The sequence below is a fragment of the Entelurus aequoreus genome, linkage group LG01 (assembly GCF_033978785.1).
Source record: "Entelurus aequoreus isolate RoL-2023_Sb linkage group LG01, RoL_Eaeq_v1.1, whole genome shotgun sequence".
Classification (NCBI taxonomy): Eukaryota; Metazoa; Chordata; class Actinopteri; order Syngnathiformes; family Syngnathidae; genus Entelurus; species Entelurus aequoreus.
In genome coordinates, this window is record NC_084731.1 from 69,340,473 (window position 1) to 69,357,357 (window position 16,885).

General features: G+C 38.9%; 1 protein-coding gene across 7 annotated transcripts in view; it reads left to right on the forward strand.

The window, feature by feature from the left end:
* Positions 1 to 16,885, forward strand: part of trim33 (tripartite motif containing 33) — a 144,387-nt gene that overhangs the window by 88,254 nt on the left and 39,248 nt on the right. For 4 of the 7 annotated variants that reach the window (XM_062057289.1, XM_062057280.1, XM_062057297.1 and 1 more), the window contains exons 11-13: positions 5,852 to 5,908; positions 6,067 to 6,279; positions 15,438 to 15,609. In XM_062057289.1, coding sequence (XP_061913273.1) covers positions 5,852 to 5,908; positions 6,067 to 6,279; positions 15,438 to 15,609 — 442 coding nt within the window. The remainder of the gene's footprint in view (positions 1 to 5,851; positions 5,909 to 6,066; positions 6,280 to 15,437; positions 15,610 to 16,885) is intronic. The other 3 variants (XM_062057306.1, XM_062057315.1, XM_062057333.1) reach the window with 1 other exon arrangement.

Genomic DNA, 16,885 nt, shown 5'->3' on the forward strand with positions numbered 1-16,885 from the left:
TTATACGTCTAGTCTCTTACGTGAATGAGCTAAATAATTTATTTGATATTTTACGGTAATATGTTAATAATTTCACACATAAGTCGTTGCTGAGTATAAGTCTCACCCCCGACCAAACTATGAAAAAAACTGTGACCTATAGTCCGAAAAATACGGTACATGAAAACACTCCTACAGACATCACTCATGGGACGGTTTGGTAAATAAGAATTGTTTTAGTTGAATTGTAAAACTTTGCTTGGAGTGATGAATGAAGAATCCTTACGAGTAGAAACGCTTTGTGCGAGTAGAAGACAGAATGGCACTTCTACTTCCGGTTCAGTGCTTTAAACAGCAGGAAGCACTTGCAGGCATTCAGTAGTGAGCAAACTCACCCAAAAGATGGCGCCATACCACAAATAGTAACACCATTTAAGTGTCTCTGCACGTGTTTAATGAAAGATATTTGCTATTTATGGCCGTTAGCAAAGAGAAATGCATAAATATATCATATCAAATAGGGCTGCAATGATTAGTGGACATTGTCAGCAATAAAATTGGTCGCCGACAATTATATTTGTCAACAATAACCGTGACGTCATCACTCGCGTTTTTCTGGGCGGAAGTGGGTCACTCGCAAAAACATGGCCAATGCTAACATGTAAAGTTTGAAGATAGTTCCTCTTATTCTCGTTAAAAACATAAAAACATTGCTCATTTTGCAAAGCGGACCTTGTTTTGATGTACGCCAGCATTTAAACATGTTGGACATTTGGAGGGAGGATGCGGTCTCAGCCTGGGTAAGAGTGTTAGCTTCTACCTTGCGAGCTAGCTAACAAGAGTGAGACTAAGTTGTGTGAAAAATAACTATCATTTCACCCAAAGTCAGCTAGTTAAACTTTGTCTACATCAATTCAAGTACGTTTTAAAGCAGGGTCAATTTGCAATGTCGTAAAAAAAGGCACTTTAACACACTGGAACCGCGCGTGAACAGACACAAACACACACACACACACACACACACACACACACACACACACACACACACACACACACACACACACACACACACACACACACACACACACACACACACACACACACCAAGTCGGAGGTATCATAATATTAAACATACAATCTATTAGGGGTGTGGGAAAAAGTCGATTCGAATTCGAATCGCGATTCTCACGTTGTGCGATTCAGAATCGATTCTCATTTTTAAAAAATCAATTTTTTTTTAGATTTTTTTTTATTTTTTATTTTTTTAATTAATCAATCCAACAAAACAATACACAGCAATAACATAACAATGCAATCCAATTCCAAAACCAAACCCGACCCAGCAACACTCAGAACTGCAATAAACAGAGCAATTGAGAGGAGACACAAACACGACACAGAACAAACCAAAAGTAGTGAAACAAAAATGAATATTATCAACAACAGTATCAATATTACCGGTAGTTACAATTTCAACATAGCAGTGATTAAAAATCCCTCATTGACATTATCATTAGACATTTATTAAAAAAAGAAAAAGAAAAATGAACAATAGTGTCACAGTGGCTTACACTTGCATCACATCTCATAAGCTTGACAACACACTGTGTCCAATATTTTCACAAAGATAAAATAAGTCATATTTTTGGTTCTTTTAATACCGTAATTTCCGGACTATAAGCCGCACCTGACTATAGGCCGCACCAGCTAAATTTAGGGGAAAATACAGATTGCTCCATATATAAGCCGCACCTGACTATAAGCCGCAGGGTTTTGATGTGTAATTACCGTAGTATATAGGGGTTCCTGCTACAACGGAGGGGATTGTCGGGACAGAGATGACTGTTGGGGAACGCAAAGCGTCCCATTTATTAACAATAAATCTTTCAATCATTCAATCAAACTTTCACATCTTTGACATGGCGAACAGCATTCGTGCAGAGTACAAATAATACAACGGTGCAAAGTAATACAAAGTGCTCGCCTGTACGTTATCAAAATAACCAGCCTACCGGTATATGAAAAGTCAGTCTTTAATCATTGTGTCATCGTCCTCTTCGTCGGTGTCGGAGAACAACAGGCCGTAAATAATCCACACCGTTGTATAAGCCGCAGGGACCAGAACGAGGGGAAAAAGTAGCGGCTTATAGTCCGGAAATTACGGTAGTTAAAACAAATTTACATTATTGCAATCAGTTGATAAAACATTGTCCTTTACAATTGTAAAAGCTTTTTACAAAAATCTACTACTCTGCTTGCATGTCAGCAGACTGGGGTAGTAGATCCTGCTGAAATCCTATGTATTGAATGAATAGAGAATCCTTTTGAATCGGGGAAAAAATCGTTTTTGAATCGAGAATCGTGTTGAATTGAAAAAAAAAAAATCGATTTTGAATCGAATCGTGACCCCAAGAATCGATATTGAATCGAATCGTGGGACACCCAAAGATTCACAGCCCTACAAACTATTAACTAGCCAAAATTTTAAAAATTAATCAAATATATAATTCTACACATTGAGTCTATTAGAGTGCTAATCAATAATCAATATTTCAGTGTGTGGCTTTTTAAACATCACAAAATGTTTCTTTTAGTAGAAGTTAGGTTTTTTGTTGTGTTGTTTTCATTGCTGCTATTTTAACTGTTTTTAAATACATAAACAAGGTAAAAAAAAAAATTGAGCACTTTGCCTTTCCTTTCTTTCAAATGGACAACATTTTATTAGTCATTTTAATTTGTGTACAGCAGCACAGTTAGAGTACAAATACATATTTATGAATGAACATATTTGTTGTTAGTAAGCACATGCCTAAAATAACTTAATCTGCATTTAGAAGTCAATGGGAAAATTAGAACCATTAAATATGTGTACGTTTTATTATCTGATTAGTCGACTAATCGTTAAGATAATTGTTGACTGATGGACTATTAAAATAAAAAGGCGCACTGCCGATGAGCGGGTCTATTCAGGTCTATTTTCATACAAAAGGCGCACCGGATTATAAGGCGCATTAAAGGGGTCATATTATGATTTTTTACTACTTTAAAACACTTCCTTGTGGTCTACATAACATGTACATGTTGCATAGATTTTAGTTTACAGACCATCTTCAAATCGCTTTCTGACAGTCGCTTCAGGGTGCGCCGTTTTGTGGACGGTCTTATTTACGTGCCTCCACATTGACAGCGTCTTCTTCCCGTCATCTTTGTTGTACCGGTAGTTTGTAGCGCTTCCATAGTGAGTCTACTGACAGATATAAGTTAGAATTGTACGTTACTTTGTGTTAGAAATGGCAACAGTGGAGGATGAATGCCCCACAACATGAGGATAGAGAAAAAGAAGGAGCTTATTGACTATGGTGCGGACTAAAAGTTTCAGGACTTATGCAAATCAGCATGTACCCATGAGTAAGGAAAGTTTTGCATAATATTGTGAAACAAAACACCAGATAATGTCTACTAATAGGTGCCTTTTTGGGGTCCTTATTCCCACACCATAATAATACCATATGTTGAAGCACAGTACGTCTGACTATGGTAGTCGTAATGCTCCGACAATCCATCAAGCGATGTAGCTGACCAAAGTAAAACATTTTGACAGATTTTTGAGTGCTGTATGTAGTAATGTTTTATATTCTCAATGAAACAACAAAGTTTTGGTGTTGCTTGCTAGCGTCATTTATTGAACAGGTGTCGACCTGCAGTCCACACCTATCTCTCATGTGTGACTGCCATCTACTGGTCACACTTATCATTACACCATGTACCAAATAAAACTGCTTGGAGGTCGGTAAGCACAATCTGAATTAATACGTACATTAGGCGCACATGACTGACTATAAGGTGCACTGTCAATTTTTTTGAAAATGAAAGGATTTTAAGTGCGTTGAAAAATCCGGTAATTAACAAAAATATTTGTGTTTAAATACACGCACAATGTTTATTCAGCCTTTTTGTTGGGACTTCCTTGACAAATTTCACGTTCCAAAGGCCCTCCGCCACTGCTCGAGGATTGCCGACTTGTGGGAACATTGTTTTAAGCAACATAATGAATATTGTTTAATAATACTGATTTAAATACTGACAAAAATAATTGTGATTATTACTTTGGCTGTAATTGGGTTGTCCTATTCTGTTATACATACGGTCAATTATGTCCAATTGGTGCCATTTTCTTGTTATATTCATCTCAAAATAAACCTAATTTTTTTGTCCTTTTTCAGCCTTAAATATGATAATACACATATTGAACTACAGTCGTGGTCAAAAGTTTACATACACTTGTAAAGATCATAATGTCATGGCTGTCTTGAGTTTCCAATAATTTCTACAACTCTTATTTTTTTGTGATAGAGTGATTGGAGCACATACTTGTTGGTCACAAAAAACATTCATGAAGTTTGGTTCTTTTATGAATTTATTATGGGTCTACTGAAAATGTGACCAAATCTGCCGGGTCAAAAGTGTACATACAGCAATGTTAATATTTGCTTACATGTCCCTTGGCAAGTTTCACTGCAATAAGGCGCTTTTGGTAGCCATACACAAACTTCTGGCAAGCTTCTGCTTGAAATTTTGACCGCTCATCTTGATAAAATTGGTGCAGTTCAGCGAAATTTGTTGGTTTTCTGACATGGACTTGTTTCTTCAGCATTGTCCACACGTTTAAGTCTGGACTTTGGGAAGGCCATTCTAAAACCTTAATTCTAGCCTGATTTAGCCATTCCTTTACCACTTTTGACGTGTGTTTGGGGTCATTGTCCTGTTGGAACACCCAACTGCACCCAAGACCCAACCTCTGGGCTGATGATTTTAGGTTGTCCTGAAGAATTTGGACGTAATCCTCCTTTTTCATTGTCCCATTTACTCTCTGTAAAGAACCAGTTCCATTGGCAGCAAAACAAGCCCAGAGCATAATACTACCATCACCATGCTTGTAGGTATACATGATGTTTCTGGGATTAAAGGCCTCACCTTTGCTCTTCCAAACATATTGCTGGGTATTGTGGCCAAACAGCTACATTTTTGTTTCATCTGACCACAGAACTTTCCTCCAGAAGGTCTTATCTTTGTCCATGTGATGTTAGATGAAACAAAAATGTAGCTGTTTTCAGTAGACCCATAATAAATTCATAAAAGAACCAAACGTCATGAATGTTTTTATGTGACCAACAAGTATGTGCTCCAATCACTCTATCACAAAAAATAAGAGTTGGAGAAATGATTGGAAACTCAAGACAGCCATGACATTATGTTATTTACAAGTGTATGTAAACTTTTGACCACGACTGTACATAAATGTGTATTGGCTGGTTTCAAGCAAATGTATGTTATATTCAAATAAAGTTCCTAGACCAAAGACGACCTTATATGAATACCAGGACTGACAATAACAGGAGTGAGTTTTTAGCATGTACAGTTTTTGCCTTAAAGCGGGAGGGCCGAATGCACTACCGACCTGACAAGTCCGAAAGAGATGATACAGTATTATCTGCTCACAGATGCTACCTGGTGGCTCTTTGAGCACACTGCAGCTCGTCCTGGGTAGTCCCACTCCTTAATGCTTATGTCACACGCAGGATTCTCACAGGAGTGAGGCATAAATCCAACCCTACCTACTGTAATTAACAAATACATGAAATATAACCACAAGCATGTTACTGTGAATAAACAACATTGTAAAAATTAAGCCAGCTGCAATAAATGTAGTGGCAGTAGTTATTTGGAAGGCAATGACAGGGAGTGAATGTGCAAATGAAGCTAACATGGACAGATGGTAACTGTGAGTCACACATGCATCATGTATACAAAATGTACACTTGCATGTAAGACCAGGTAAGAGAACCATGCCCCTGTTTGTTTCTGTGTCCAGATGTCGTTAGAATCTGAGATGAGCCACCAAAGGTTTCGTTTCTTACTGCAATCAGGGGTTTGGTACCTTTTTCCTACTTTTTCTCATTCGTGCATTCTGTGCAGCATGTTTTGTCACCCCCAAATAAATGCATGATCGGCATCCATGTACGCAGAGCTCGCTCGCTGAGGGAGTAATGTTTCTTCCTGTTTTGTTTTTTTCCCCCCCCGCTCCAGCATTCGAACCCTGGACACGCCGGACCTTTCCCAGTGGCGTCGGGCCACAATGCCAACCCCACCAGTCCCACCAGTGCCAGCATGGCCGGAGCCCACAGTCACAGAGGGCCTGCCAGCCCCGCCATCGGCCCCGCCATCGGCCCCATCGAGCTTATCCCCTCCGTCACCAACCCGGAGAACCTGCCCTGCCTACCCGAGATCCCGCCCATTCAGGTGTGTAAAATGGACGCTTCAAATACATCATGAGTTAGAATTTCTCACGTAACTAGCTTGATACATAGAGTGCGCCGGTATATTTTAGAAAAAAATATTTTTCCATATTTTAGCCGCACCGGACTATAAGCCTGCAGATATATACGTTGTGAAATGAGTTATTTACACAGAAATATTTATTTACGTACCTTAATTGTTTCCAAACGGTGTCTAACACGGCAGTAAAACGGATGATTAAACAAAACAGAAGTCATCGCTGTGGACCCACTAGCTGCACAAGATAGCTCTCCAATCCGCTAAACAGACTCAATAACTCCACAGTGACGTTTTGGTGAATTTGCAGAGGAATTTGTGAAATTGAAGCAATACAAAAAGAATGCCATTGTAAGTTAATACGTTACGATAGCATGTACAAATATGCATGAAAACACGCCCACATGGGACGGTTTAGTAAGTAAAAATTGTTGTAGTTATATTGTAAAACTTACAAACATTGCTTCGCGTGATTAATGAAGAATCCTTTCGAGCAAAAATGCTATGGACGGTTTTACTTGTTAGCATATTAGCTAATGCTAATGACGCTAGCTTGATTACATTACGATAGCATGAACACATTCCTACAGGCATCACACATGGGACGGTTTAGTAAGTAAGAACTGTTTTAGTTATATTGTAAAACTTACAAACGTTGCTCGGAGTGACAAATAAAGAATCAATACGAGTAGAAACGCTATGGACAATTAGGGAACTGAACGGCACATCTACTTCCGGGTACAGCAGGAAACAAATTCGCCTAGCTGCACCTGCAGTGAGCGAACTTGTCCCAAAAACACACCATTTCAGTGTCTTTGCATGTGTTTAATGAAAACTATTTACTTTATGGCCGTCAGCAAAGAAAAATCCATAAATTGTTAGCCGCAGGGTTCAAAGAGCTGCTTATAGTCTGAAATTTACAGGACTATTGATTGTATTTTGGCGCAAAGTAGCCTCTTCTTTAATAAATGCCATACCACCCTCAATAAATAGTCTTTTGACCTTAATGCTTGCAAAAGAAAAAAAAATGTCTGTGACGGACGGCAGAATCAACCTGGCAATTTCCTGCCCTTAAAAGTAGCATCAGGACTGAGACAGAATCTGGATGCCAGCTGCGTAAGGCAATACCAGAAATAGCGGTGTGAAGTTGACTCCCGCCCGCTTGTGTTGGCAGCAATTGTCTTCCATCCATCCATCTTCTTCCGCTTATCCGGGGTCGGGTCGCGGGGGCAGCAGCCTAAGCAGGGAAGCCCAGACTTTCCTCTCCCCAGCCACTTCGTCCAGCTCCTCCCGGGGGATCCCGAGGCGTTCCCAGGCCAGCCGGGAGACAGTCTTCCCAACGTGTCCTGGGTCTTCCCTGTGGCCTCCTACCGGTTGGACGTGCCCTAAACACCTCCCGAGGGAGGCGTTCAGGTGGCATCCTAACCAGATGCCCGAAACATCTCATTTGGCTCCTCTCGATGTGGAGGAGCAGTGGCTTTACTTTGAGCTCCCCCCGGATGGCAGAGCTTCTCACCCTATCTCTAAGGGAGAGCCCCGCCACCCGGCGAAAGAAACTCATTTCGGCCGCCTGTACCCGTGATCTTGTCCTTTCGGTCATAACCCAAAGCTCATGACCATAGGTGAGGATGGGAACGTAGATCGACCGGTAAATTGAGAGCTTTGCCTTCCGGCTGAGCTCCTTCTTCACCACAATGGATCGATACAGCGTCCGCATTACTGAAGATGCCGCACCGATCCGCCTGTCGATCTCACGATCCACTTTTCCCTCACTCGTGAACAAGACTCCTAGGTACTTGAACTCCTCCACTTGGGGCAGGGTTTCCTCCCCAACCCGGAGATAGCACTCCACCCTTTTCCGGGCGAGAAGCATGGACTCTGACTTGGAGGTGCTGATTCTCATCCCAGTCGCTTCACACTCGGCTGCGAACCGATCCAGCGAGAGCTGAAGATCCTGGCCAGATGAAGCCATCAGGACCATAGCATCTGCAAAAAGCAGAGACGTAATCCTGCAGCAACCAAACCGGATCCCCTCAACGCCTTGACTGCGCCTAGAAATTCTGTCCATAAAAGTTATGAACAGAATCGGTGACAAAGGGCAGCCTTGGCGGAGTCCAACCCTCACTGGAAACGTGTCCGACTTACTGCCGGCAATGCGGACCAAGCTCTGACACTGATCGTACAGGGAGCGGACCGCCACAATCAGACAGTCCGATACCCCATACTCTCTGAGCACTCCCCACAGGACCTCCCGAGGGACACGGTCGAATGCCTTCTCCAAGTCCACAAAGCACATGTAGACTGGTTGGGCAAACTCCCATGCACCCTCAAGGACCCTGCCGAGAGTAAAGAGCTGTCTTAAGGAGGTTTTTTTTTTAGTAATTTTCCTCAATATCTCGCTTCACTGTGTTTTTTGTGAAAGGCACAGGTGAAGAAAAGCTACTGTTACACCTTTAGTAAGGTAATTTTGTTTTTAATCAAAGTATGTTCATATAGCCCTTAATCACAGTTAGTTAATTACAGTTGTAGGTTGTCTCCATCCAGGTCATAAAGTAGTGGTCCACACTAGCTAGCACTTCCTCGAGAAGTCAGACGTGCGCTGCTATGGAAACGGAAATAAATGCGAATTTAGGTCTGGCATTGATTATCCATCCATCCATTTTCTACCGCTTGTCCCTACAATGACCAACATACTGTAAATATTGTACATATGACATATTGTTATGAAGGTGTCTGTTACTACATTATATATATAGTTGCAGTGTGTATATTGTACATATGACATATTGTTATGAAGGTGCCCGTTTCTACATTATATGTATACTTGCAGTGTGTATATTGTACATATTACATATTGTTATGAAGGGGTCTGTTACTACATTATATATATATATATATATACACTTGCAGTGTGTATATTGTACATATTGCATATTGTTATGAAGGTGCCTGTTACTACATTATATGTATACTTGCAGTGTGTACACTACCGTTCAAAGGTTTGGGGTCACATTGAAATGTCCTTATTTTTGAAGGAAAGGCACTGTACTTTTAAATGAAGATAACTTTAAACTAGTCTTAACTTTAAAGAAATACACTCTGTACATTGCTAATGTGGTAAATGACTATTCTAGCTGCAAATGTCTGGTTTTTGGTGCAATATCTACATAGGTGTATAGAGGCCCATTTCCAGCAACTATCACTCCAGTGTTCTAATGGTACAATGTGTTTGCTCATTGGCTCAGAAGGCTAATTGATGATTAGAAAACCCTTGTGCAATCATGTTCACACATCTGAAAACAGTTTAGCTCGTTACAGAAGCTACAAAACTGACCTTCCTTTGAGCAGATTGAGTTTCTGGAGCATCACATTTGTGGGGTCAATTAAACGCTCAAAATGGCCAGAAAAAGAGAACTTTCATCTGAAACTCGACAGTCTATTCTTGTTCTTAGAAATGAAGGCTATTCCACAAAATTGTTTGGGTGACCCCAAACTTTTGAACGGTAGTGTATATTGTACATATTACATATTGTCATGAAGGGGTCTGTTACTACATTATATATACCGTATTTTTCGGAGTATAAGTCGCTCCGGAGTATAAGGCGCACCGGCCGAAAATGCATAATAAAGAAGGAAAAAAACATAAGTCGCACTGTAGTAAAAGTCGCATTTTTTGGGGAAATTTATTTGATAAAACCCAACACCAAGAATAGACATTTGAAAGGCAATTTAAAATAAAGAATAGTGAACAACAGGCTGAATAAGTGTACGTTATATGAGGCATAAATAACCAACTGAGAACGTGCCTGGTATGTTAACGTAACATATTATGGTAAGAGTCATTCAAATAACTATAACATATAGAACATACTATACATTTACCAAACAATCTGTCACTCCTAATCGCTAAATCCGATGAAATCTTATACGTCTAGTCTCTTACGTGAATGAGCTAAATAATATTATTTGATAGTTTACGTTAATGTGTTAATAATTTCACACAAGTCGCTCCTGAGTATAAGTCGCACCCCCGGCCAACCTATGAAAAAAACTGCGACTTATAGTCCGAAAAATACGGTATGTACTTGCAGTGTGTATATTGTACATATGACATATTGTTATGAAGGTGACTGTTACTACATTATATATATATACTTGCAGTGTGTATATAAAACATATACATATTGTTATGAAGGAGTCTGTTACTACATTATATACACTACCGTTCAAAAGTTTGGGGTCACATTAAAATGTCCTTATTTTTCAATGAAGATAACTTTAAACTAGTCTTAACTTTAAAGAAGTACACTCTATACATTGCTAATGTGGTAAATGACTATTCTAGCTGCAAATGTCTGGTTTTTGGTGCAATATCTACATAGGTGTATAGAGGCCCATTTCCAGCAACTATCACTCCAGTGTTCTAATGGTACAATGTGTTTGCTCATTGGCTCAGAAGGCTAATTGATGATTAGAAAACCCTTGTGCAATCATGTTCACACATCTGAAAACAGTTTAGCTCGTTACAGAAGCTACAAAACTGACCTTCCTTTGAGCAGATTGAGTTTCTGGAGCATCACATTTGTGGGGTTAATTTAACGCTCAAAATGGCCAGAAAAAGAGAACTTTCATCTGAAACGCGACAGTCTATTCTTGTTCTTAGAAATGAAGGATATTCCACAAAATTGTTTGGGTGACCCCAAACTTTTGAACGGTAGTGTATATACTTGCAGTGTGTATAGTGTACATATTACATATTATGAAGGTGTCTGTTACTACATTATATATATATATATATATATATATATATATATATATATATATATATATATATATATATATATATATATATATATATATATATATGCAGTGTGTATATTGTTCATATTACATATTGTTATGAAGGTGTCTGTTACTACATTATATATATATACTTGCAGTGTGTATATTGTACAAATGACATATTGTTATGAAGGTGTCTGTTACTACATTATATATATATACTTGCTGTGTGTATATTGTACATATGACATATTGTTATGAAGGTGTCTGTTACTACATTATATATATACTTGCAGTGTGTATATTGTACATATGACATATTATTATGAAGGTGTCTGTTACTACATTATATATATACTTGCAGTGTGTATATTGTACATATTACATATTGTTATGAAGGTGTCTGTTACTACATTATATATACGGTATATATATATACACTACCGTTCAAAAATTTGGGGTCACCCAAACAATTTTGTGGAATAGCCTTCATTTCTAAGAACAAGAATAGACTGTCGAGTTTCAGATGAAAGTTCTCTTTTTCTGGCCATTTTGAGCGGTTAATTGACCCCACAAATGTGATGCTCCAGAAACTCAATCTGCTCAGAGGAAGGTCAGTTTTGTAGCTTCTGTAACGAGCTAAACTGTTTTCAGATCTTTGAACATGATTGCACAAGGGTTTTCTAATCATCAATTAGCCTTCTGAGCCAATGAGCAAACACATTGTACCATTAGAACACTGGAGTAGGGCTGCAACTAACGATTAATTTGATAATCGGTTAATCTGTCGATTATTACTTCGATTAATAATCGGATAAAAGAGACAAACTACATTTCTATTCTTTCTAGTATTTTATTGAAAAAAAACAGCATACTGGCACCATGTTCTGGACTTTGGGGGTGCAGCATACACCAATAATAACACAGAAATGTAACTCATCAGAACTGAATCAGATATTGTACACGTTTCTGTTGTGAATAATAAAGGATTCATTTTAGGCTGCCTCTAAATAATAGCATGAAATATTCCAGCACCTTCATAACGTTTAGTTGTACTAAAGCGTCACTCAAATCTAAATAGATTTATATAGCTTTATCGGCCCGGCTACATTGATCCATTATGAAACCAACCTGAGATATTTCTGTCCGTTACATTTATTTCCAAATCGGTAACCGTGCGTTTTCTCTCTCAAAACGGAGTCAAATGTGCCGTAGAAACATTATCAGCCCCGCGTTACAACAAAGGCATAACGTTAAAGTTACTTACAAAAAAGCTGAACTCATGAATGCTTGTTGCCACTATGGACTTAAAAAGTTACGTACCATGAGTTCCCTTCATCCATGGCTCCAACATTTTTCCTTTTCAGGTGCTCCTGAAGCAATGTTGTACTTCCGTGCCATTTTGCAGGAAACGCTCTTCTTTGAAGTCTTTAAAGTAAAGTGTTCCCACACTTTTGACGACTTAGGTCGTACACTTTTCTCCTTTGAAGCAATAACCTCAAGATGTTTCTCCGTTAAACTATCGGTACTGTTTTCCTGCGCCATTTTTCGAATGTTTCCAGACGGCGTCGTCACGTGAGCTGCACATGACACATCATTGGCTAGCTTACCTCCACCTCATGAGACGTAGCCTCAGTGCCGCTCTGGCGCTGTTTTGTACTGTTTTTGTACTTATTTTGATTATTGTTTCTCAGCTGTTTGTAAATGTTGCAGTTTATAAATAAAGGTTTATAAAAAATAAATAATTTTTTTTAAAAATAAAATTAAAAAAAGCCTCCGCGCATAGCATAGATCCAACGAATCGATGACTAAATTAATCGCCAACTATTTTTATAATCGAATTTAATCGATTAGTTGTTGCAGCCCTACACTGGAGTGATAGTTGCTGGAAATGGGCCTCTATACACCTATGTAGACATTGCACCAAAAACCAGACATTTGCAGCTAGAATAGTCATTTACCACATTAGCAATGTATAGAGTGTATTTCTTTAAAGTTAAGACTAGTTTAAAGTTATCTTCATTGAAAAGTACAGTGCTTTTCTCTTTCAGAAATAAGGACATTTCAATGTGACCCCAAACTTTTGAACGGTCGTGTGTGTATATATATATATATATATATATATATATATATATATATATATATATATATATATATATATATATATATATATATATATATATATATATATATATATATATATATATATATACGGTCTTCAGACGTAATTTTACTTCGCTGACACAACTGGATGAGGACGTGCTTATCCTGGAGATCCAAACTCAAGGAATCATATTACAGGCATATCCTGGACAGCTATTTGGGGGGGCGTGTTATGCATTAATATTGTATATCCACACTGCAAGTATATATATATATATATTCATGTTTCAAAGTGCAAAATACGATCCGCCTTGAACACAGACTGTTTTATTTTGAAAGTAAACTGGACTTCCTGTCCAACACAAGCTCATTTTAGCCAAATTGAGCCGCTGTGTTGCGGCAACCAACAAGTATTTAGCGAATTCTTCTGTGGTTGTTATGCATCCAGTGGAAATCAACTATCTTTCTTGACTGGAAATTAAACAGGCAAATTAATGCATTTTGTAAAACAAGATACTGATACTATCATGGGTCACACATACACATGGCATCTGTAAAGCTGATGGACCTTTGAAGTAAGTGCTGGAGAACATACAGTACAGGCCAAAAGTTTGGACACACCTTCTCATTTCAATGCGTTTTCTTTATTTTCATGAATATTTACATTGTAGATTGTCACTGAAGGCATCAAAACTACGACACCTGTGAAGTGAAAACCATTTCATCGAGAGAATGCCGGGAGTGTGCAAAAAAGTAATCAGAGCAAAGGGTGGCTATTTTGAAGAAACTAGAATATAAAACATGTTTTCAGTTATTTCACCTTTTTGTGTTAAGTACATAACTCCAATTGTTCATTGGTAGTTTTGATGCCTTCAGTGACAATCTACGATGTAAATAGTCGTGAAAATAAAGAAAACACATTGAATGAGAAGTCCAAACTTTTGGACTGTACTGTAACTGAACACTTGGAGCTCTCTGCCCTGCAGTTGACTAAATAAACACCACCTCTTCCACTATTTTTGTCCATTCTACAGTCTTAAAGGAGAACTGCACTTTTTATTCAGCTTATCATTCACAATCCTAATGTAAGAAAAGAACACGTTTTTATTTTTTTATGCATTCTAACTCGTAAATAAACGTTAGTAAAAGCCTGCTAATAATGGAGCCAATGAGTCGCTTTATTCCGCCTATAAAGCTCTCTAAAAACATCCAAAAGCCTCCATTAATGTTTTATATACACACTGTAAGTATATATGTAATGTAGTAACATGCATAATAACATGTAATATTTACATATTTTGCTTATTTTAAGTATACGGCGGCGTATTTATTTCACAGACGCATTACAACGTTCACTTTTCCCTTCAACACCACCACTACTAATCATGGCAGACTTGATTAGAGACAACAAAGACTACTTTGGGACAAATGATGATCCATAACCTTCTATTTTTGAGCCTGAATGTAAGTAGGATGATCTACATGTTTTAGAAGCTGGGTGCTTAACAAATGCAGCTTTAGTCAAACACTAAGCATCATGTAGCAGAATTGCTAAGTGCTAAACAAGATATACAAACATAATAGAGTCACTTTCTGTACAATGTCTGCTCTCAATGGGATGTTTATATCTTCCCGTTTACATGAAGAATTCATCATAATGTTTTAAAGGGTTAAAAAAAAAAAAAAAATGTGACGCAAACGAGCGTCTCCTGGTCTAAGTTGGATATCAAAGTTCACCAACTTGTGGGTTTATGTCCACAACCTTCTACTATCCAGGTAAGAGACATGATGAATTAACTTTCACCAACTCAGAGGCGATGCAGCAGCTCAATTTGTCAATATAGTAGCATACGCTAGTTAGCTCTCTGAAAGTAGTTCCTCTGTGTTAGCGCTTACAAAAAAACTATCACTAATACTTGTTTAATATTCAAGTCCCGACATGTAAATTGAGCATTGTTGGCGGGTTTGGGATGTTTTTTTAGAGGGCTTTATGAACGGAATAGAGTATTCCCATTAGCTGCATAGTTAGCCACCTCCGACTTGCTGTATTTTACGATTTAGAATGCATAAAAAAAGAAAACTTGTTCTTGTCTCACATAAGGTTTGTGATTAATAGGCGACATTTGAGAAAAAAAAGTACAGTTCCCCTTTAAACGGCAGCAACATCACAACTATTATTAAAACAGGTCACATGGTCTCTTTATTATCCCTCCTAAAGATACTTTTATTTTCCTTTCCAGCTGGAGGATGCAGGTTCCAGCAACCTGGCCCAGCTCCTGTCTCGCTACATCACGGCCAGCACGCAACAACAACAGCAGCAGCAGCAGCAGCAGCAGCAGCAGCAGCAGCAGTTAGGCTCACTGGACATGAACCCCTCACCTGGACTTTCCACACACTCACCTGGATCCTCAGGTACCCCCATCAACAATGAACCCCTTTATAAGGCCTACTGAAATGAATTTTTTTAATTTAAACGGGGATAGCAGATCCATTCTATGTGTCATACTTGATCATTTCGCGATATTGCCATATTTTTGCTGAAAGGATTTAGTTTGGAACAACGACGATAAAGTTCGCAACTTTTGGTCTCTGATATAAAAAAAACCTTGCCCCTACCGGAAGTAGCGTGACGTAGTCAGTTGTTCGCCTCCTCATATTTTCCTATTGTTTTCAACGCAGTTAGAGCGATTCGGACCGAGAAAGCGACGATTACCCCATTAATTTGAGCGAGGATGAAAGATTCGTGGATGAGTAACGTTAGAGTGACGGACTAGAATGCAGTGCAAGACATCTTTTTTCGCTCTGACCGTAACTTAGGTACAAGCTGGCTCATTGGATTCCACACTCTCTCCTTTTTCTATTGTGGATCACGGATATGTATTTTAAACCACCTCGGATACTATATCCTCTTGAAAATGAGAGTCGAGAACGCGAAATGGACATTCACAGTGACTTTTATCTCCACGACAATACATCGGCGAAGCTCTTTAGCTACTGAGCTAGCGTGATAGCATCTGGCTCAAATGCAGATAGAAACAAAATAAATAAATCCCTGACTGGAAGGATAGACAGAAGATCAACAATACTATTAAACCATGTACATGTAACTACACGGTTAATAATTCTCAGCCTGGCAAAGCTTAACAATGCTGTTGCTAACGACGCTGAAGCTAACTTAGCAACCGGACCTCACAGAGCTATGATAAAAACATCAGCGCTCCACCTACGCCAGCCAGCCCTCATCTGCTCATCAACAACCGTGCTCACCTGCGTTCCAGCGATCGACGGAGCGACGAAGGACTTCACCCGATCACAGATGCGGTTGGCGGCTAGCGTCGGCTAGCGTCGGCTAGCGTCGGCTAGCGCGTCTGCTATCCAAGTAAGTCCTCCTTGTTGTGTTGCTACAGCCAGCCGCTACAACTTTCTTCTTTGCAGTCTCCATTGTTCATTAAACAAATTGCAAAATATTCACCAACACAGATTTCCAGAATACTGTGGAATTATGAAATGAAAACAGAGCTATTTTGTATTGGCTTCAATGGGCTACCGATACTCCTGTTTCACTGGCTACATCACGCGCATACGTCATCATCCAAAGGCGTTTTCAACCGGAAGTTTAGCGGGAAATTTAAAATTGCACTTTATAAGTTAAACTGGCCGTATTGGTATGTGTTGCAATGTTAAGATT